Source organism: Talpa occidentalis, unplaced genomic scaffold, assembly GCF_014898055.3.
Source record: "Talpa occidentalis isolate TD23 unplaced genomic scaffold, MPIMG_talOcc4v2.1 talOcc4.12, whole genome shotgun sequence".
In the NCBI taxonomy this organism is placed as follows: Eukaryota; Metazoa; Chordata; class Mammalia; order Eulipotyphla; family Talpidae; genus Talpa; species Talpa occidentalis.
In genome coordinates this window covers 97,415,604-97,436,777 of record NW_023601212.1, presented here as the reverse complement: position 1 = coordinate 97,436,777, position 21,174 = coordinate 97,415,604, and the positions used below count along the sequence as shown (strand labels likewise).

General features: G+C 50.7%; 1 protein-coding gene across 2 annotated transcripts in view; it reads right to left on the bottom strand.

Moving 5' to 3' along the window:
* The window catches only part of GRIN2A (glutamate ionotropic receptor NMDA type subunit 2A), a 335,998-nt gene extending 317,496 nt beyond the window's left edge, over nt 1–18,502 (bottom strand). Inside the window, exons 1-2 of one of the 2 annotated variants that reach the window (XM_054693848.1) lie at nt 18,444–18,502; nt 16,594–17,025 (exon numbers count right to left, since the gene is read on the bottom strand). In XM_054693848.1, the coding sequence (XP_054549823.1) occupies nt 16,594–17,007 (414 nt within the window). In that variant the 5' untranslated portion in view covers nt 17,008–17,025; nt 18,444–18,502. Of the gene's footprint in view, nt 1–16,593; nt 17,026–17,567; nt 17,732–18,443 lie in introns of those variants that run through there. The other variant, XM_054693846.1, reaches the window with a different exon arrangement.
* Between the last annotated feature and the right edge of the window lie 2,672 nt (nt 18,503–21,174).

The following is a 21,174-nucleotide window of genomic DNA, read 5'->3' as shown; positions in this document are numbered from 1 at the left end:
TCTGCTACCGACTGGCTGTGTGACCAGGAGCCAGTGTCTTGAGTCTCCAGGCCCCCCTCTCCTTCTGCACAGGAAAGGCAGCGCTGCTCTGGTCCCCACCAGCAAGGAGATGCCTGTACATGTGGGAGTCCAAGCTAAGTCCATTCCTCTTTCTAGTGTGGGGACTTGAAAAGCAGGGACATCACCGACAGGGAGAGGGGACTCAGCAAAAGGACAAGGCAGGAGGAGACAGGTTCTGGGCAGGGTTTGAGGAGCTCGTGCTCATGTACATTCTACTTCATGTCAAAGGAAGAAGCCCACCGAGCAGCCAGGGAAATGGAAGGGCACCCCTTACTGGGGTTTATTCTCTTTTAAGATATAAAGAAAAGGGGCCTCCCCTGGTGGCGCAGCAGTTGAGTGCTGGGCTGTGAAGCTGCCCGCAGCCTCTGCAGCGCCAGTTCTATCCCCAGCCGCCAGCAAGGGTACCACATGGTGCGCAGACCTCTCCTGCCGCACCCGCTGCTCCCCTCAGCAGTGTATTTAGTCAGTCTGCCTGTCCTGCTCCCCTCTCTGGCTCTGGTGAATTCTCTCACCCTCCCGCGCTTCTGACTATACCCAGTGCTTGTATAAATAAATAAATAACTCTTTAAAAAAAAGATATAAAGAAAAGGATTGTGGGGGTCAACCCCCAGTAAGTGAAGCATAGCATTACCATGTGACCCAGCAATTCCACGCTGGGGCAAATGCTCATAAGAACTTAAAGCAGGTGTTCAAACAAAAAATGTACCAAATGTTCACAGGCAAAAAAAAAAAAAAAAAAAAAAGGAAACTACTACTGTCTGTGTTCCTATCACACTGTCCTGAGTCGGGACAAGCCAGTGGCTGGGACTGCAGGTGGGACTGTGAAGGGTCTGCACGGTGCAGCTAAGGACCATATCTGAGCAGAGCAGCTGCCAGGGATGCTTTGAAGAAGAGCCTGTCTTGCCTGGACAGGGACGGAGGGCAGACCACCATCGGCCGGAACTGAGTGAATCTGACCTCCAAGACCCTATCAAGGAAATGGACCTTAAGCCAATCCCATTCTGCAGATGAGGAAAGGTGAGGCCCAGGGAGGAGAAAGAAGAAAGATGTACTATAAATGTATTGTTTCATCTATGCATTAAAATATATGAATCCTATACTTAGGTATATATAATACATACCAATTAACATATATAAAATACTCTTTTTGACAGAGAGGAATACTGAAGTTCAGATTCCAATCCAGGTCTGCCTAATTCCGAGTTCCCAATTTTTCCAACACAACCTGCTCTTCTCATCACACAAAACTCACCCCATGCCAGAAAAATGTTAAAGCTGATGGACCCACATGGCTCAGCAGACCTCTCCCTCAGCAGTAGATTTCAGTAGATCCACCTGTTCTGCTCCCCACTCTGTCTCTGGTGAATCCGCTTAACCCCTGGCACCTCTGGCCTACGTCCCAGCTCTGGGTACATAAATAAATAAATCTTGAAAAAATAAGAGTGAGAGATAAAGCTTGATCTCCATGTATTTGGGAGACATGCCCACATTAACAGAAAGCTCGTTATTGATTCATTCTTCCTCTACATTCTTCGCCAGGTATCCTGAATTTCAACTCTTTCTTCCGATCCAGGTCCCAGAGTGACAGGAAAACTCTGTTGGTGAAGAATCTGGTGCTGGCACATTCTTTGTTTAGAAAGTGCCAGTCAGGCCATGGGTGAGCAGCAGGAGTCACCATCTCGAAAGAATGTGACTGAAGTACCTGTGAGTACAAGCTCAGTGCCCTTACTCAGTCTTGTGCAGTGCTGATCCGCTGCCAGGGAAATCAACAAGTATCAACAGCCTTGCACAGAGTCCCACTGGTCTTTACACTGGCACCCAAAGAGGGGAGCAGACGCCATCTAGATGATAGAAAAGTCAACTGACCCCCATCTACGTATAGATCTAAAGATTTTACAGGACATGGAGCCCAAAGTGTAGTGAAGACCTGCCTTGTTAAGCACCTGTCATTCAGATAGGATCACACAATGATCGGACCTCCAAACAGAGCCACGGACCTCAAACAGTGTCCCCCCAGGGAGCAGGGATGGGGCACATTTTAGTTGTTACAACTGGGGGCGCAGGGGAATAATAATGATCATTGCCTCACGGTGCTGTTGTGAGGATGAGAAGCACCCACACAGAGAAAGGACTTGTGTTAGAACAGTGCTCACCACACAGCACTGGCCACTTTACATGCCCAGGGGTGCACCTCACACTCTGCACAAATGACTATTCACCCCAAGATTCACATTGCTATCAACCCACCTTATAGATATGGATGTTGAGGCTCAGGGGGATTAAGTGTTTTTCCCTAGGACAAAACAATGTGGAATTAGGGCCCATTTTAACCAAAATTATGACCTTACTTTACCTTAATTGCTTCTTTAAAATCAACTTTTGCATCATCTGGATTCAAAGCACACACTCCCAGGATTCTCAAACAGGCATACATGGCCCAGCCCGACAGGGGTGCAGAGAATAAATATAGTCAAACTTCTGAGAGCATTACTTTTGCTTGACTACTGGGGAAGGAAAAATGGACACTTCTATAGAACTCATTTTTCAATGTTTTTGGCCTCACCACCAACAGTTTCACTAGGAGATGAGCTGCATAAGCAGTGTGACTTTTTAAGCGAAGGCTCAGAGGGAAGGCCACTGGGGCACACCCGCTCCCCAGCACAGGCTTACCAGACGCGCCCCCTATCGGTGTCCCCTGGCTGCTGAGTCCTGGAGACTGGAAGGCCAGCAGAATCAGGATCTGGTGAGGGCCCGCCTCCTGGTCCCAGATGGACCTCTTCTCATAGAGGGGCCAGGGGTCCTCGGGGCTCTGTTTTAAGGACACTGAACCCATTCACAGGGGCCCACCCTCAGGACTCCATGACCTCCCAAAGGACCTCTTCTAACACCATCACATTGGGGTTAGGATCTCTATACATGAAAGGGGGGGGGCCTCACTGGGGGAGCAAACATTCTAAGGATGGGTTCCCTATATAAGAACCCCAAGGCTGCTTCTGTCAATATCACCCCTAAGTCCTTCCTGCTTTTGTTTAAAACCCATTTCCTGCTCCCACCCCTGCCACTGAAACTGGCAAGTCCCTCTCAGCTGGCAGGGCACTTCCTGTTTCACCCTCATCCTGCCTCCGCTTTTCCAGAGAAAGGGAGAAACGGTGGGTCCTGGTTCCGCAGCCCCACAGGCCCACTAAGCCACATAGGCACATCTCCGGCCCATAGGCACTCGGTTCTCACCCGCCCTGCCCGGCAAATCACAATTGTCCAAGTGCCACAAAATGATTTTCCGCTGGGAAATTCTACATGTTGAGGTGATTTGTGAAACAACATTGATACAGACACAACGGCTGAGCAACGCCTGGTGACTAAGAATGAACAATCGGAGAATTCCCTGCCAGGCTTCAAAATATTTATGATTTTTTAGAAATTCAAATGATTCCATTGTATTCTATATTGAAATCCGTCATTTTCTGAGGTTTTCCATTTACACAATGGAAATATCAAAGAGGTTAAGACATGCAATACCAAGGGAAAAGAAAGTGTGACTAAATTAAAATATATTTCACAGCAGGTGCCATAAAAGAGATGCAAATTTAAACAATGAGATAACATTTTTACTCAGACAATTTGAAAAAAAAATTGTTTCAAGATCTGGCCAGAATTAGGTAGCAGAGGTACTTTAACAAAGCTACTGGCACTCACCAGCAGACCAATCGTTCTGGAAACCAATTAGCAATACATATAGGAAGAACCTTAAAATTCTTCATGCACAGTGACCCAGTAATTTCAGACAAAGGATTCAATCCAAACCCAATAACTTGCAATTCAGATATTTCATGACAAAGATGTTGACAGAAATGTTGTCTCAATAGCAATAAATTGGAAGAAATCTAAATTTTCGAATTATGATGTGTCCATTGAATGGAAAACATCGCCAACCAACGTGTTTCCAAATGATTTGTAACACTCATGATAAATTTTTAAGTAAATTAAAAGCCTTATACAAACGTGCACGATCAGGATGCCTATGTGTGTGTTTGTATCTAAGGTGTAGAAAAAAAAGAAGAAAATATGCCAATATGTTAACAGCAGTTGTTTGCAGATGGTGAGATCAAAAGTGATTTTCATTTTCTTCATACTTCTCTGTATCTCACAAATCCTGTAAAGCGTGCATTCATCAGACTACTTTTATATTAGAGGCGGTTATGTTCTCTTTTTAACAATCCTGCAGATCCTTATCTCTTTGAGATAGATACTGACATTTACAAATGAAGCACAATGATATCTGGGATTTGCTTTAAAGTGATGGGGGCTCGAGTGACAGATGAAACAAGAAATGTGATCGTGTGTTAATAACCGTTGGAGGCTAACCGTGTCTCTCTCTAATTTTGTGGGTGTTTGAAATTTACCTTGATAATATTGCTTCTCTTAATGTTGCCAAAGAGCTCTGGGGGAAAAAAGAAGAAGAAGAAAGAAACAAGCACTAATGACAATAACCGATAACTACCAACTAAAGTAAAATTTGACCATGAAGTTGAAGCCATTACCCAGGGAACCACAGGTGGGAGCTATGCCCACCAGCCAGCACCAGATCCCGGCCAGCCTGTCCTTTTCTACTGCTCAACACACTCTTCCCAAGGTTCTGGCTCCATTTGCTCAAGTGAACCAACACTTGACAGCTGACCTTGAACAACTCGGGGGTTAGAAGGACCAGCCCCCATTCAATGGAAAAACGCGTATCTGACTTCCCAGCCACACTGGTAACCCGTGTAGATATGCAAGTCCTCAGAAACTCAAACCCCTTAGAGTTGGCCCTTCAGATCTATAGAGTCAACCAACAGACACCCAAGGCTCGTTGAACTGGGGCATGTGGAGAGTCAGCCGCATTTGTTGAAAAAAAAAAAATCAACCTATGAGGAGCTCCTCACAGTTCAAACCAGAGCTGTTGAAGGATATTTCCTCAGCCCTACAAATATCTTAACATTAAAAACAATTCACATGGAAAATATGGGGTCTTTTCAGCCATCGGAACCGATACGCAGGACAGGCAAATGCCACTGGCTCTTTCTGGCTGGAGTTCCCTCACTTGGAAGAGACAAGATGGAGCAAGGAGGCCTTCAGCCTCTGTGGCAACAAAGCAGAAATGGGCAAAAAGCTCAATGTGTTGATGGTGAGAAGCGCTGTCCTGGAGCCATCACAGCATCACCCAGGCCTGGCAGCCTAGAGGACTCGGCAAGAGAGAGAAAGGCTTGGACTGTGGGCATCAGGTGCCCCCAGGTCAGCTGTCTCTGCACCCCACGCTGCACCAGCCACACTGGGTGACAACCTGCAGGGGCAGGCACTCAGGACACCAGCCTCTCTAGGTCAGGAGTGGTCCAGCTCTACTGTGGATTCCAGGTCTCTGGGGCATAGTCTTTGGCATAGAATGAGGCACCCCCCCCTCCCATGTCCCCAGGCCTCTGAACTATCCCAGTCCCATGTGCATCGCTGGGTTTTAGTTGCAAGTCTCCTCCAATTAGATTCCAAGTTCCAGCAAAGCAAATAATTTGACCAGATATTTCTACAGAACATTTTGACACAAGGGACAAGCTCAATAAATCTTTGAAGAATGAACACATTAAAAAACCAATAAATACATCCATTCTGAGATCTTGGATGGGTTCCAGAGAGTCTGTGAACCCCTGAAATTGCACATAATCTTGAGTGCAGCTTATGAGCGTGTGCTCCTCTGGGGCAGACTCACAGCTCTCAGCAGTGTATAAAGTGGTCGTTTCACTCCCCTAAATAACCCCAAATTATCTTAAATTCCTTGGGTGAGTATGTAGACAGACCTAGCATTGAGGTTTTCAGAAGGCACATGAGTGAGTTTCCACATTGTTTTCGCAAAATAGACACAGCTAGGGACCAATGGAAAAGGACTAACCTCTTTCATGTCAGTGAGATTTAAAAAGGGAAGGGATCCTTGCAACATGGCAACTTCAGTGGACATGGCAAATGGAAACAAACTACCAGCCTCATTACTATTTCTCCCCTCACACAAGTATCACAGACCTCTCCAAAGACAGCAGTGGGCATCTCAGGCTCTGATTAATAGAGCAAACATTCTTTTTCTGAATGCTTCATTCTATCATTTGGAGTTTTCTTAACTCTGTACATGATTACCTATTTCCAATAACTAAATAATTAGAAAGAACATATCCATTCCCGTCACTTGGTAAGTTGTAAAATCTGAATGGCAAGACAAAGCCTTTGGAAACCAATTTCAGGTTTCATTTTTCCTTGGGGGATGCGAGAGGGGCATAGGGAATAATAGTACAGGCAGTTTTGCCACAAGCAAATGGTCAAAAGGCAGGAGAACACAACAGACACAAAAAGGATAATTTGCCAACAGAAAAATCAAAGGGTACATAGACCCCCCTCATATATAAACACGCTGCCACTGTAAGGTGTGCAGAAATGTCAGTATACTTTAAGAAGTAATCATGGTAAACTGGATATAATTACAAAAACTTGCCATTTAGAGAAGCTGGCAATTATTCCAGACATCATCGTCCATAGATGTGTTTCTGCCAAAAACATTCACTAGTAAACACGATGCCGGCTGACCTACTTATGTTTGTATTTATAAATGTGTATGTGAGTTGATACAGATACATAGGTTTTTGCTTTTCAAATATCATCTACCCTTCAGGATGATGCCAAGTCCTTTGGGGATTTGGGGAGGTGATGCAGGGATCATAAATTCCTCCCCCATGCCAGGCGAATTTACACTGAATTACTCACACACTTGGAGAAAGTGAGGATATTAGTCTTCGGCCAAATCCAAGGGCTGAAAGTACCAAGCCTTACAGATTAAAAAAAGTAAAGTTCAGGGTTGTGAGAGGTGCAGAGTCTCTGGGTTAGGAAGGACCTCAGAGGTGACTCCTCCAGTCTTGCAACCCTCCATGCTACCTGGCAGGCAGGCAGCAGCCCCCAGCTCAGTCAGTCCGAGAGACACGCACATTCTATGAGACATCACCATTTTCTGTTAGAGACTTAATTGCCAAAGCACATCCCTCACATCAAGCTGAAACTTTACTCCTTGTAATTTCATGCCCTGCTCAGTTCTATGCCCCAAATAACAACAACAATAAAAAGTTAAGACTAAATCACCTACCCCAACAGCCTGTGCAGTATTTGAACACATCTCTCCTATCCTTTCTGAGATTTCTCTGCTCCAGGCTGCAGGCTGAATGTCCCTGTATATTTCTTCTGAGACTCTTATCACAGATCATTTAAATCCTACACAGTCCTGGAGGCCCTTCCTCTGGACACACTGCCATTTTCAATATCCAGTTTTAAATATTACCCCCCAGGACTAAGTCAAGTCCACAGATAATTAGCAGTAATGTTGCTGGAGATATCACCTGCTTGCCACTTAACCATTGCTCTTACACCTCTGCTAAAAAAGCAAATCTTGCTCTAGAAACAATCATCTATCCTTGCAGAAGAATCTTGATCATTAATCTCTACCAGTGATGTTCAAAGTGTTGGCATGGGACCCAATTCTGGTCAGTGAAAGACAATGGAAGGCTAATCAGTGAAAGGAGAGAGGACCTTTTAAAAAGCTTCTTTCCCTGCTATTCCTGTTTTCACATTGGCTTGTGAAGATGAGATGGCTGGAACAGGAGCAGCTATCTTGTGATCAAAATGAACCGGAGCTAAGGAAGGCAAAGTAAAAGAACAAAATAACCTGAGTTCCTGATGGGTTATTGAATCGCTAACCTTGTTAAACAGAAAACTAACGTCCTAGTGGTTGAAGCCACTGCTGGTCAAATATTTGTTGCATCTGAAAATGTTCCTAACAATAGAAAAAGGTAGAATAGAGCTATCAGCATTCTTGATTTGGACATGATATTTCTACAAATGACTAGCTTTTTAAAGAGCCACATCATCACTTAGAGTATGCTGAGCATATGGTCAGTGCAAAACAAACAAGCAAATAAACAAAAACTCTGGTATTGAGGTTACAATATCAAATGTTTGCAGAGACCATGTAGTTAAACACAAATGTGTGACTCAGGCTAGATGTGAAGTAACAGGGAGCAGAGGTTGGCCACAGTGACCTTGAAAACGCACATCTAATCCAAAGACATCAAAGTTAAGCACTTCAAACTACTGTGCTGGTGAAGTGAAATATGAATGCATCGATGGGCCAGAGTCAGTAGCCAGTTCATCAGACCATGACCCTTGCAAAACTCAATCTCAAGTGAGCTAGAAAGCCACACCTCCCCTTTCCTGCAAGAGTGCAGACTCTTCTTAAATCCTCCAGTGCTGTCTGTAGTATGGGTGCAGCATTTCCATCTGGAAAAATGTTTTTGAGTTTTAGTTCCAACATCTAAATCATTTTCATTAAGACAACCAAAACAGTAATATCAGCATCTATCATCCTTCTTGAATCTAGGCCCCTTCCCCAAACCAACTGGGTTCATAATCATCAACTTGCAAGGACAATAAATAAGAGCAAAAGAATTAGAACACAAAGATGGCTGAACTAAATATCTCTGGGGCTGCCAGGGCCCCCAGGCTATTGCTGAGTTACTGAACCCTTGGGAGAGATAAAATGAGAACTCTATCTGTTCATACACCAAAGGCTTAAACCCCATGTAGATTTGGGGTCCACTTGGGAATTCTTTACTGAGAAGTTCACTGAGACAGTCGCGTCTTACAGTCACATCACCATCAGCCACATTTAAGCTTCACTTTTCCAGGATAAAGCTCATGGCAAGTCCTGAGGACTCAGAGGAAATTCCTAGCTGTCCCAGTCAAGAAAAGTGAATCATTTCATGCTAGACCCTCCACGTTTAAGGGTTCTAGGGGAGGCGTTCCCAGCTTTTTCCAGGGGTGCCCTTGTGCCTCCACATCACCCTTCATCATTTTGTCTGGTTAGTAAACAATACCTGTACATTGGAAAACATATAAAAGTATGAAATATAGACACAACAACAACAGCATAATCTAAGTATGTATCATGACCCAGCACTGACCTACACACTGCATATGCATCTCATTTAAAAATCACAACTCTAGCAGGATGCACTATTATTGACCTTTTTAAAAAAATACTATATTTCTGATCTCTTGCTTTTTTTTTCTCACTTTACTTTTATATTTTCTTCCTTTGTCCCTTTCCCTCCCGCCACCCTTAACCTCAGAGCCCTCAGGGTGTTTGTTGGTGTCCACTAGTTTTGAAAGTGTTTGACACTGTCAAATTCTGTTATATGAATGCTCAGTGTTTGTTTTTCTTACTCTGACTTACTTTGCTACAAATAATGCTCTTAAATTCCCTCCATTTTGCAGTAAAATGGCTGCAGTGCATCCTTTCTTATGGCTGTATAATACTCTATGGTGTGGCTGTACCGTTTGTCCTTTGAGGAATAGCATTCCATTTTTTTAAAGCCTTATTTATGCATACAAGAACTGGGGTACAGGCCGGAGGTGTGGGGGGTGAGAGGATTCACCAGAGACAGAGTGGGGAGCAGAACAGACAGACTGACTGAAAACACTGCTGAGGGGAGCAGTGGGCGAGTCAGGAAAGGTCTGCTGCACCATGTGGGTAGCTCCCTGGCCAGGGATTGAACTCGTGCTGCAGTGGCTGCAGATAGCTTCATAGGTTGCATCTTAACCCCTTGCGCCACCAGGGATGAAGAAGCACCAGCTCAGAAGCATTAAGGAACATCCCCATGACAACCCAGCTGGTGGGGGAGGGGAGCCTGACTTGACACCCAGGCAATGTAACTCAAGGTCCAATTCATTAACCTGCCTCTAGTGACATTTTTTTCACAGGTTAAAAAAGGTCCCAAATCCACCACCCAGAGATAACCACTGCACACATTTTGGTAGACTTCTTGCCCGTTATTTCTTGTGCATATAGGGGTCTTAGAAATTAGTCCCAAACTTCCTTTTTGCAAAAGAAGAGCCAATAGTTCAGCACAGAGAAGGCTCTCTCGCAAGATCACACTGCTGTGGAAATGGACTCTGGTCCTCAGACTTTTTATCTCAGGTTTTCTGAGCTTTCTGGAGCCCTCTGTTAAGGAGGATTTAAAAACTATATGCTCAAAAGCACAAAGAGCTACGGCAGATTAAGGATGGTGGTGATGGCAGGAGTAAGCACAGCAGCGTGGCCACAGGCCCAGCACAACTTGTCCCCTTACCAAGAAGCAGCCCCTGGAAGAGAAGCAGAAGCCCCCAGAGGCCCTCTTCGCCACCACAAGGCATTTTCTTCACCTGCATCAGGGACTCTCAACCCCCAGTGCCTTCAGGACCAGCAGGTAACAAAACCGTTTAAATGGGCCAGCTGGGAGCTAAAGAAGGGAAGAGTGGCTGGCCCATCTTGGGGAGCCATTTATCTCCAGAGGGAGTCATTTATCTCCAGCCAGCTGGTCTCCAAGGAAAATTGGGCCCAATGCTACCAGGTCTTCTGATCTCTTCAAAGCAGCACAGAAATTGTTTTTTTTTTTTTTAATTGTGATGTCCTCTTACTTTAAAATGTTGACAACTGATTCATTTTAATAAAGGGGGTTCACAGAACAAAATGCACCAGTTAGTGACAGTGCAACCTCTTATTTTCAGAATGACTTTATCAGAAACCTCCACGCTCAACTCTCTGCTACCCACGATTCTTTCTCTCTCTCTCTCCCTCTCCCTGCCCCTCACTTTGCCTAGAGAGGCATCTTTCCATGTGAGGTGCCACGGAGAGGATGAACACCCCACCAACCCACCAGATCACAGTGCACAAGGCTCCAGGGTGACCAAGTGCAGCCCAAGGCCACCCAGAAAGCCACACACACCTCTTGGTGTCACCTGTTGCTCTCCGATGACTTGTATGAGGAGGAGTCGATGACTGCATCTGATATGCCTTGTGGAAAAGACAGACAGGCCTCCCGCCCTCTCAGGAACTACCCGGAGCCTCTCTGCTAAGAGCAGAGTGAGCTCCTCTAACATTCCAACGTGTGTGTCTGACCTTTCCATGAGCTTCCATGGAAGGCCTGTCCCTCACATCCAGAATCCAGAGCTGCTGGGTTACAAGAAGCTACCAACTCCACCTCCCCTGAAGAGCGATTACTCAGCAGCGCTACCAGGCCTTTTGTATGGACTCCCCATTTCTGCTAATCCCCAGGACAGTTAGTAATTACCTGCCCACAAGAGAGAAGAGGAGACTTGGCTCACACCTAGGAAGTCAGCACGGAAGGAACAAAGTTGCATGGGGAGCCCTGAACCCCAATGAGGTGAGGGCTTCTGGAAACAGCAGTGAGCTGGCATGGGAGCCAATGACTTGATTCATTCAAGCCACAAAAAATCCATCAAGTGACAAATGCAAAGAGCAAGATGAGTGCAAGGTGCCAAAATGAACACATAGGTGGACCAGCAAGAAGCTTACTAAAGCTGGAAATGAAATGGAAGGCTTGTTCAAATTATTGTGGTATAGACACAATACTCTGCAGCCTTTACAATCATGTTTGAGAAATCTATTTAGCGACAAAAGAAAATTCCAAGAATATCTCATCGAGTCTGAAATAAACAAAAGGAGATAGTGTGATATACTTGGGTCAGAATTAGAGTAAACACACTCAGTAACCTCTCTCCTCTGCTCCTAAGACAGAATTTATGAGTACATTTTCATATATTTTTAATTTTCAGAGTTCTGTTTTGAAATATGAAAAAGGGAATCACTGACTTAAAAGAGAGAACTCCCTACAAAGATCTGAATCATAACATGAGACTCTACAATTTCAAGCAGAACTTAAAGCCATGTTATCCACGGGATGGGTGGCAGCACCCATGTGATATTCGGGGGCAGAGGTCCCAACAGCCACCCAGGGATTGGGACAGACCTGGACCTAGAGCCACGCTGCTTGCTGTGAATGGGGTTGAAACATCGTTTCCATACACCCAGAGTCCCGGGCAAAAAGGTTGCCCCTGCCTATTTTCAGGAGCCTAGGACCCACGCCTCTACCACATAGCGTACAGAGCAAGAAGAAAGCTCGGGGCTGAGCTGTTCACATGAACTCTAGTTTAAAAGTGCATAGCCCTATGATACAGGGCAGAAGAAATCATACAACTGCCTTGAAAAGAAGGTCACGAACAAAAATGAGAACAGATACGGGCATCCCACCGTCAGATTCCACAACATGGAAGAATTCAAACCTGAAGAAACAAAGATGATAGATAACCAGAGAGGATTCTGTCATATGTGATTTTTAAGTCCTGGAGAGACAGAGATGGGGCTGACATCCACAAAGTGAGAAAAGCTTTATATTTAAAAAAAAAAAAAAAAGGAAGGTAATGAAAAGGAACCAATTATTCATCTTGGAAATAAACAGAACCACTGTCGAAATTAAAAATTCAACAAATAGGCAAAATAATAAACGAAGTTCAAATAAAAGCAGGGAAAAGTGTTCTTTTTTAAGTTAAGGTATATAAAGAATTAATTTAGAAAATATGTGTATGCGCATAGTACATATAGTTGAGAAACTACATATGTGTACATATGCATGTATATAAAAAAATAGCTCCAGAAGAATAGAGATAATATCCAACAGAAAATGGCCATAACTTTTTCATAATTAAAGAACACCTCTAGTGCCTTCCCGGTGGCGCAGCAGTTGAGCGTTGGGCTGCAAAGCTGCCCGCAGCCTCTGCAGCGCCAGTTCGATCCCCGGCTGCTCCCCGGCCACCAGAGGAGGGTCCCACATGGCGCGCAGACCTCTCCTGCCGCCCGCTGCTCCCCTCAGCAGTGTCCTTCGGTCCTTCTGCCTGCTCTGCTCCCCGCTCTGGCTCTGGTGGATTCTCTCGCCCTCCCGCGCTCCTGACTGTATCCAGTGCTTGTCTAAATAAATAAATAAATGTTTTTTTAAAAAAAAAAAGATCTTAAAAAAAAAAAAGAACACCTCAGCTCTTCTAAGAAAGCCCAAGCCTGTAAAGTGCAGCAAAATCATAAACAAGCAGCGTCCAGAACTCACACCGGTAACAACAGAGCTTTGGAGGAGACAGAATCAAGTGCCAGCAGTGCTTACTCCCAGTGATCCGATTTTAAAGGAAGATTTTTATTTCTTCTTTAAACTTTAATGTACTTTCTAAGTGCTCTTCAGTGAAAAGACATTTTTATAAATTGTGGAGGATACACATTTGACATTGCAAATTTGCACATACACATAAACATACTGTAAAAAAGCCTGACTTCCAGCAGCTTCCACTCTAGTAAAGGAGATGAGTGATGCATAGACTAGACACAGAGAGCAAAATCCCAGCAGTAGCCTCCAGGGACAGATGCCGCTGAAATCTCAGGCTTACCTTCCCCCCCAAGGAGCAGGGAAGGACAGGGAGGGGAAGGGGGAACCCCTGGCAGAACCTAAAGGTCTAGAGCAGATGTTGAGTTTACTGGGGTCCTTTCCTGCAAGCAGAGGGTATTGCCTTTGGGGGGGATCAAAATGACCAAACCAAGAGAAGACTAGAACTTTCTCCACATCAAGCATTCCTTCCGACTCTAAATTAATCACACTGCACGACCACCCACTGAGAGAAGCAAAAATTAGCATCTCCATTGTAAATTAAATTACCACCGCAAAAATCTGTCACTTGACATGTTTTGATTGTTATAAGGCTTTCTTCTTTTTTCCAAAGGTCATAAGTAGACTGAGGGAAAGGGAAAGGGAAAGGGATGGGGTTGCGCGCCTGTGTGTGTGTGTGCGTGCGTGTGTGCACGTGTGTGTTCAGTCTTAACTGATAATCACACTACCTACCATTCTTCTGGGGGAGGCACTATCAGTGACCAATCTGGGCTTTACCAAATGAGCATCGTAGGAGGAGACAGAGCGGCCCGGTTAGTGTGGGGAGATTCAGCCTCTGGGGCTGGAGCACCACTGACACCCCAACCCAGCAAGTAGAGTCTCAAACAGAACAGCCCAGGACAGCGTCTTTAGAGCCAAACAAACTGTCCTCGGGATTCAGTTCCAAGGCAGCGGGTGGCATGGGGTGCGCTCCTGGGGAAGGCAGGCTGTGGGCCTCTCAGATGACGGCCTGCTTTTAATAACACATCCGGGTTCTCCAAATACCACCCCTGAGCCCTGCTCCTCTCAACATCACCTGTACCCGCTGCCCCCCGACAAACCCAGGGTCCAACAGGGAGGGGCCCCAACACAAACTCCATTGCCTTCTTTGCCACCGAGACCAACTTGGAGAGCCGCGCTGTCACGACAGGGGTCCTTCCCCCCGTGAGCCGCCCTCCCCTTCCTTCCTCTCCTCACCATTCCCTCTTAAATCTCCCCCAAATCTTGCCTTCTAGGAAAGGTCCTTTATCTCATCTTCCTCCGGCCTAGCTCCCTTCTCCTTCCTTACTCTAAGTGGGGTCACACTTTGGTCCAATCCCCATAAGGAAGTTTCCTTCTATAAGACATTTGGATGCCTCCACCCCAGCCCCTCGACTGCCCAAAACTCCCTTTCTAATGCCCCTTCCAGGGAGGAGCAGCTGCTGGCTGTATTGGTCGCTGCCTGGCATTGCTAGTGGGCAGGGCCCCTGCAAATCAGGGGGATGCTCCACACCAGCCCACCTGCCCATCCTGCTCCTCTCTCGACAGCAGGAGGGTAAGTCAGGTCAGGTATGAGCCACATACCTGCCGGCTCAGACCCAAAGGAAGGACCTAGTCAGACCTGCCAATTTAACCCTCCCTCCACCTTCTGCAGTACAGTGACTGTGCTGGGCCCCTTGTCATTCCAGAAATTTCATCTGCAGCATAGCTTCTGCTTTATGTATGTTGCACCTTTGGTCAAAACTTCAAAAGGGTGTGGAAATGGGCAAATCACACCCTAATCCCCAAATCACACCCTAGTCCCCAAATCACACCCTAGTCCCCAAATCACACCCTAGTCCCTGCTGGAAACTGCTCTTCACCAGACAGAGGCTGGTCATGCCTTAGGCACACCTCTTCATGCCCCACCTCTGAGCTATGGCATTCATTCCTGGCCCCTCCTGAAGATGGAACACCACTGTGAAAGGACGGGCTGGATTTGGTGGAAGTGAGTTCAGAGCTTGGGACCAGAAAACCCACGAGCCAGCTCCATCACCCACCAGGCGGTCCTGGTGGGTCTCAGTCACGCATCTGGAAGTTAAAGGATGCTCTTACAGATTCCAGGCCCTTTCCGGTTCTGAAACGGCTTCTATGTGGGTGGTCTGGCAAAGCTCTTGCCTACTTTTTTCATCCCAGAAAGGAGCTCCCCCCAAACGGAGAGGTGGCCAGGAAAATGCTCAGCCACACACAGGAATTCTGCTAGGCTGCAAACCACTTAAAATGAATGTTTAATAAGCTACCACATCTGTGGTGAACTTGGGCTGAATGTGCTGCAGCCCAGGAGACCTGAAAGAATTAATACGATTCCCAAAGGAGCTGGTGGGAATTGCTGAGGCAGAAGCAGAGGCAGAATCTGATTTGATGGATAATAACGTGCCTGGAGAGCATCAGAAGGAGAGCGCTGTAACCAATGTCTGCCGGCCCCATTAGAATGTCTCCTGCTATCGAAGGGACGTGCTCCCAGGTCTCGAGACTGGGACTCAACACATTACACCCTCTCCTCTCCCTCCGGCCCCCCAATCCTTTCCTGCTGCACCCACAATGCCAATCTCTTTCCCTTTTATCTCCTTCTTCATTTTGCTGCTCCCTTCTGACCTTCCCCAACCCCCTCTACTTCACATTCTCTGACCAGGTTCTCCAAGCCTCTCCCTCAAATCTGCAAGTCTCTCTCCTTCCACCAAACAATGCTCCCCGCTGCTCCACAGAAAGACCCAAGTCAAGAGATGTGGACACCTGCTTCCTTCTTCTGACACTAATTTCCTATCCAAACCCGTCCTGAGAGCTAGCCCCTGCATCAGAGGGCCTTGGAGCCCGGGTCAGCCCCGCCCACCGGACAGGCAGGAAAACGCCAGACACCCCATGACCCCAGTCAGCAGACAGTTCCGTCCACTCCCCCTGGCTCCAGGAGGGGGAAGGAGACCCCACAGGTTCTCCTGCCTGCTCCAGCCCAGGGCTTCTCAAACTTTCCACTCCTGTTCCCTAACTGCAGAGTCTGAGAAGCACAACATTTCTCAGCGGTTTTGTGCTTTACCTGAACACTTAACGTACCCATATTTAAGATTTTTTAAAAGCGTTCTAGCTGCTCATCACAAAAGGGACAGCATGGACATTTTCTTCCACACAGTCAGGTAAAGCAAACATTATGGGAACACGAACCACCCTGGCTTTAGATGTGTGCAGGCTCCCCTCCCTGTCCCGGGGGGGACGTCTCCAAGCTCCCCCCAACCCCATCACACTTCCGTGTTTGCCAAGTTCTTCCTTGCACAACCACGTGGTCCTGAGTGCCGACTTTCAGAATCAAGACAAAAGACATTTCTGTTCACTTCCAGGTTGGAGAGGCAGGTCCTGGTTCTCACCAGGGTCAGGGGACAGGACCCCTTTGCAGACAGATACCCGAGAGCGCACCGCAGTCCTAGCATGCTGGCCTCGGCCTTACCTTGTCAGCCATGATCATAGACGCGCCGCCGTGAATGCCCAGGATGGGGACGAAAGTCTGCGAGGAGATAAAATCCAGCATCTGGGCCACGGCCTCCTGGTCGGTGTCGTCTCCAAACACCAGGCCGTGGATGCGCGCTCCAGACATGAGGTCGCACACGTGCGTGATGAGGCTCTTGGGGTCCGTGCGGTTCATCAGCAGCGCCACCACGTTCACGTCCAGGGGCAGCCCCGCCCCCTGCTCCGGACCCCACAGGTTTCGCAGTTCGCGCTCTGTCACGTCGTGGCTGTGACCCAGCAGCACCGCGATGTTCAGCGCCGGGGGACCCTTCTCCGCAGCCGCACCCTGCGCCGGACCGCGCCAGACCAGAAGGGCCGGCAGCACCAGCAAGGTCCAATAGCCCAGTCTGCCCATAGTCGCCACTTGCGGTCCCTGCAAGGCGGAGAGGGAGCGTCAAGGCCGCTGCGCGCCACGGTTCCGGGGGACGAGGGTTACCGGCCCGGTCCCTCGCTCCTGGAACCAGGTGAGAACCCGTCCCCGCGCGCGCAGCGCCAGTTGCCGGAATCACTCGCTCCTTCCCCAGCCCCGACGCCGTCCACATCCCTCGACCTGTCTCCAACTCCGTCCACAACTCCAGTCCCTGCTAATTCTCCATCTCGGTCCCCAAGTCCATCTTCGCGGCCAGCCTCCTCACTTGCCGTCGCCAGCCTCTTCTCCATCCCCGACTCTGCCCACATCTCCCATCGCATCCCCCAAGCTGGCTGCGGACCACCGCCTGGGACCTCGGGCACCCCGGGCGAACCCTCCTCCCGGGCTAGCGCGGGCCAAGTTAGCGGCCCCGCCCCTTGCTCACGTGTTGCCAACTACGGACTAGCCCCGGCGTGAGGAGGCGGCTCCCGACTTCGCGCACCTGCTCCGGTGCAGAGCAATGGACCGGCCCCGCCCCCTCCGAGTCCCCGGGGTGCGGCACCGACCTGACTCCAGGCGGCACCGCGGCAGACCCTGCTCCTCGCCTGCAAGGTACACCCCAGGCGTACGGAAGTAAGGGCTCCCCTTCATGCGCCCCAGACTTCAAGGTACCCAGGGGAACGTAGGGCCGGCCCCACCTCGGGCGGTGCGGCCTTAAAGCAGTTTCCACTCAACTGCTGGAGACCCCGGACCCGCCCCCTACAGCCCCGCGTGCACACGCACGCGCGCGCGCGCACACACCCTCTCTCACGCGTGCCGTGTGCAATGCAGAATTCCGGAGAGGAGGCGCGTCCTCCCGCGGGCCAGAGCGTGGGAGCTGGCAGAGAACGTGCGTGGGGGGCGGGGGGGGGGAGTAGGCGCCCTAGAAGCTCTCCCACAGACGTGAACGGTGCAGCCCCTCCCCGGTCTTTCCACTTCGGGTCCCGTCGCCAAGTCTTAGGTGCACGTGGGCGGTGGGCTGCGCACCTCACAGGCACGCGCGCAATTCTGCGCACAGCCGCAGGCCGCCCCGGCAGTGCCCACGGCCATCCCGAGTCCGCACACGTCCTCAGGTGGTAAACGCACGCGCTCCGGGGGGAGGGGGGGCCGGAATGCGGTCCCTAAAACCAGCGCTGTCGTGCACGCGTGCACAAGCGCGCGCCCCTCGGGCCGGGCCCCGCCGAAGCCTGGGCAAGTTGGGGCTAACTCGCCCCGGCCTAGGCGCGCTGCCGGGGAGCAGGGCGCAGCGCGGGACCGCAGCGCCCCCTGGTGCTCCTCGCGCGCCTCGCCACCGGGGCTCCCTCTCCCGCTCGCTCTCATCCCCGATTCTCCTCCCGCTCTCCCTCCGGTGAAGTCTTCCTCGTCCCCGACCCGCCGAGCCCAGGTCTCCCGCCGGGACGTACCTGTAGCCAGAGAAGGTCGAGGATGCAGTGGGGCGCGCGGCGCGCACTAGCATCTCGGCCGCCTCAGCAGCCACCGGGTTGAGCGGGTTCCCGCATGCTGCGGCCCCCGCGCGCTCCCCTGGCTGTCCCGCGCTGTCCGCATCGCCCCCACGGGGGGCGGCTATCCCAGCCGGAGGCTCTGCAGCAGGGCTCTGCCAGGGCGGAGAAGAAACAGAGAGACGGGGTCAGCCCACGGGCGGGCGGGGAGGGGGCCGGGGCGGTCTGCAAGGCTCGCGGCCCCTCTGTGCGCGCAGGGGGCTCAACCTGAGAGGGGAAACCGAAGCTGTGGGGCCGAGACGCCCACAGTGCGGATGCTCAGACCCCCTGGCCCATGTGGAGAGCTCTGTTCTGGGGCGCGCAGGAGAGCGGGAGCCCCAGATTGGCCACCCACGAGAAGCTCCCTGGGCACCTCCACACTCACCCCCTACCACCTCCCCGGCGCCGGCTGCTGGGAGTTGTGCGGCCAGGAGCTGCCGAGCGAGGGGGGCGGGGGGTGGGGTGGGGAGGAGGGGATGGGGGATGGGGGGCCTGGCTGAGTTTGCGATGAGCCGGCAGGAGGAGAGGGGGAGGGAAGGACTCGGGCTCCCGCGGCCCCGGATCCCCGAGGGAGGTGCGATCATTCCCACGCAGCGACCCTCTGGCGGTCCCGCCGCCCCCTCCAGCCCGGGCCTCCCGCCGCGCGCTCCCCCAAGGGGCGGCCCAGGCCCCGCGTCCCGCACCGGCACTCACCGCAGCCTCTCTCCACATAGTTCTCAGCAGTGGCCGCTCCTGGTCATCTCCAGGGCTGATGGCTGCGGCCGCGACTCTCAGCGCTCACCCGGCCCCATGCTCCGGCGAAGCCCCCGGCGCCTCCCTCCCAGAGACGGGGCTCGGCTGCCTGCCCCGCTCCGGACAGCTGCCCGGTCTTCGGGGCGCGCCCGCCAGCCCTCTCCGCAGCCCAGGCGCGGGGCTGCCGTGTGTGCGGGCGAGTGTGTGTGTGCGTGAGTGAGTGTGGGGACGCGCGCGCGCGGGTGGCCGGGGATCCCCGCGGTCCCCGGCCGAGAGAAGCGCGGGCGGGGGAAGGCAGCTCCCTCAGGGCCCTTCGCTGCGGGGCCAGCTCGGCGCGGGGCGTTCAGCTCCCCACTTCCCGGCGGGAGTCTCGAGAGCGCCTGGCCACCCCGGCTTCCCAGCGCTGGCAACGCCGGGTGCCCGAGGCTGGCTTCTGCAGCGGCCGCCTCGGAGGCAGAGGAGGAGGAAGGCAGGGCGCCCCCACGCCAACTTAGGGACTTGTTCTCAGCCGACGAGACGCAGCAGCAGCCCCCGCGAAAGCCGGGGAGGTTCGGAGCTCCGGCGCACGACAGCGTCTCCCGCCCGCAGCCGCCCTCCCGCGAGGCGGGCCGCGCAGACCCCGCAGTCCCCGGGCGGCGGCGCGAGCGCGGAGCCCCCCCACCCCGAGCGCGGAGCACCCCCACCCCCCGAGCGGGGAGCCCTCCCCGGGCGCGCAGCCCTCCCCGAGCGCGCAGCCCTCCCCGGGCGCGCGGGGACCAGGCCACAGGGGCGGCTCCGGGCGGCGGGGGCCGCTGTCCGCGGTGCTGAAACCACGCTCGCCGCCCGCTCCCGAGCGTCTGGTGCGGCTAAGAATCAATTATTCAGATCTCCGCTTCCTCCTCCCCCAGTGCCTCGCGCTGGGTACAGCAATCTCCCCTCCACGCACAGGCGCGCCAACACACACACACACACACACACACGCACACACACTAACGCACACACACACAGAATCTGCTCCAGTGCTTCTCTCTGTGCCTTGCCACCCCCATATGCGAACCCACTCCTCTGATCTCAGGGAGCCAGAATCCTAAGGCGAAAGGCATCTCTCTCATCCGCTCTTGCTGCCTTCGTTTTCTAAGTTATACTAAACAAAAGTCGCCCTGAGGTTGACACTTCTAAGCTACCAGCAGGGGTGAGCCAGAGAGCATGGGACTGCCTCAGTGCGTGGGGCCCGGCTGCTTTGATTCGGGCAACTGGGTGTGAAAAGGGTAGTCAAGTGACCTTTACCCCTTTTATATTCAACTGCGTCTCTCCTTCCAGTACCCATCGCTGCCACTCTCCCCTATGGCCCTCGAAGGACATTTTAGTAGGTTGTGCAATCACTGCTCGAACCTTGCGTACCCCCCCTATCAGCCTACTGTCACCTTTAGGCTGGTTATTTATCTTCCTTCATTGACTGCTAATCTCGAAATGTGGGGAAAAGGCAAAACACAATCTATTTCTGAGATTTTGAAATAACGCTGGTAAAAGAGCCAACAAGGCCCAGGACATAGTAGGTGTTCAGTAAACACAAGGACCATTCAAGGTGGCCTTTCCAGAAATGCAAATGTAGCTACTGAAATGGAGACAGGAAAGGGACATCATCCTGAAGACTTATGGATTTATTATTAAGCTGGTTACTGTATGTTGAGTTCTCTGGGATTTTATTATCCAAAAGTCAGAAAAGATGGGAGCAATTCCTGGAGGCAGAGAAAAATGGGGCATTGTGTGGTATAAGATAGAGAACAGGGAAGTGTTTCATTCCTGAGATTATAGCTGGGTTGAGCGGCAATTCAGCCTTTCCTTTGTGCATAGATGATCATTTCTTGGACTTTTGCATAGGTGAGAGACTCTAATTTGGGGAGTTACAGGGAAGCTAGGCTGTTTTATTTAAACAAAGTATAAA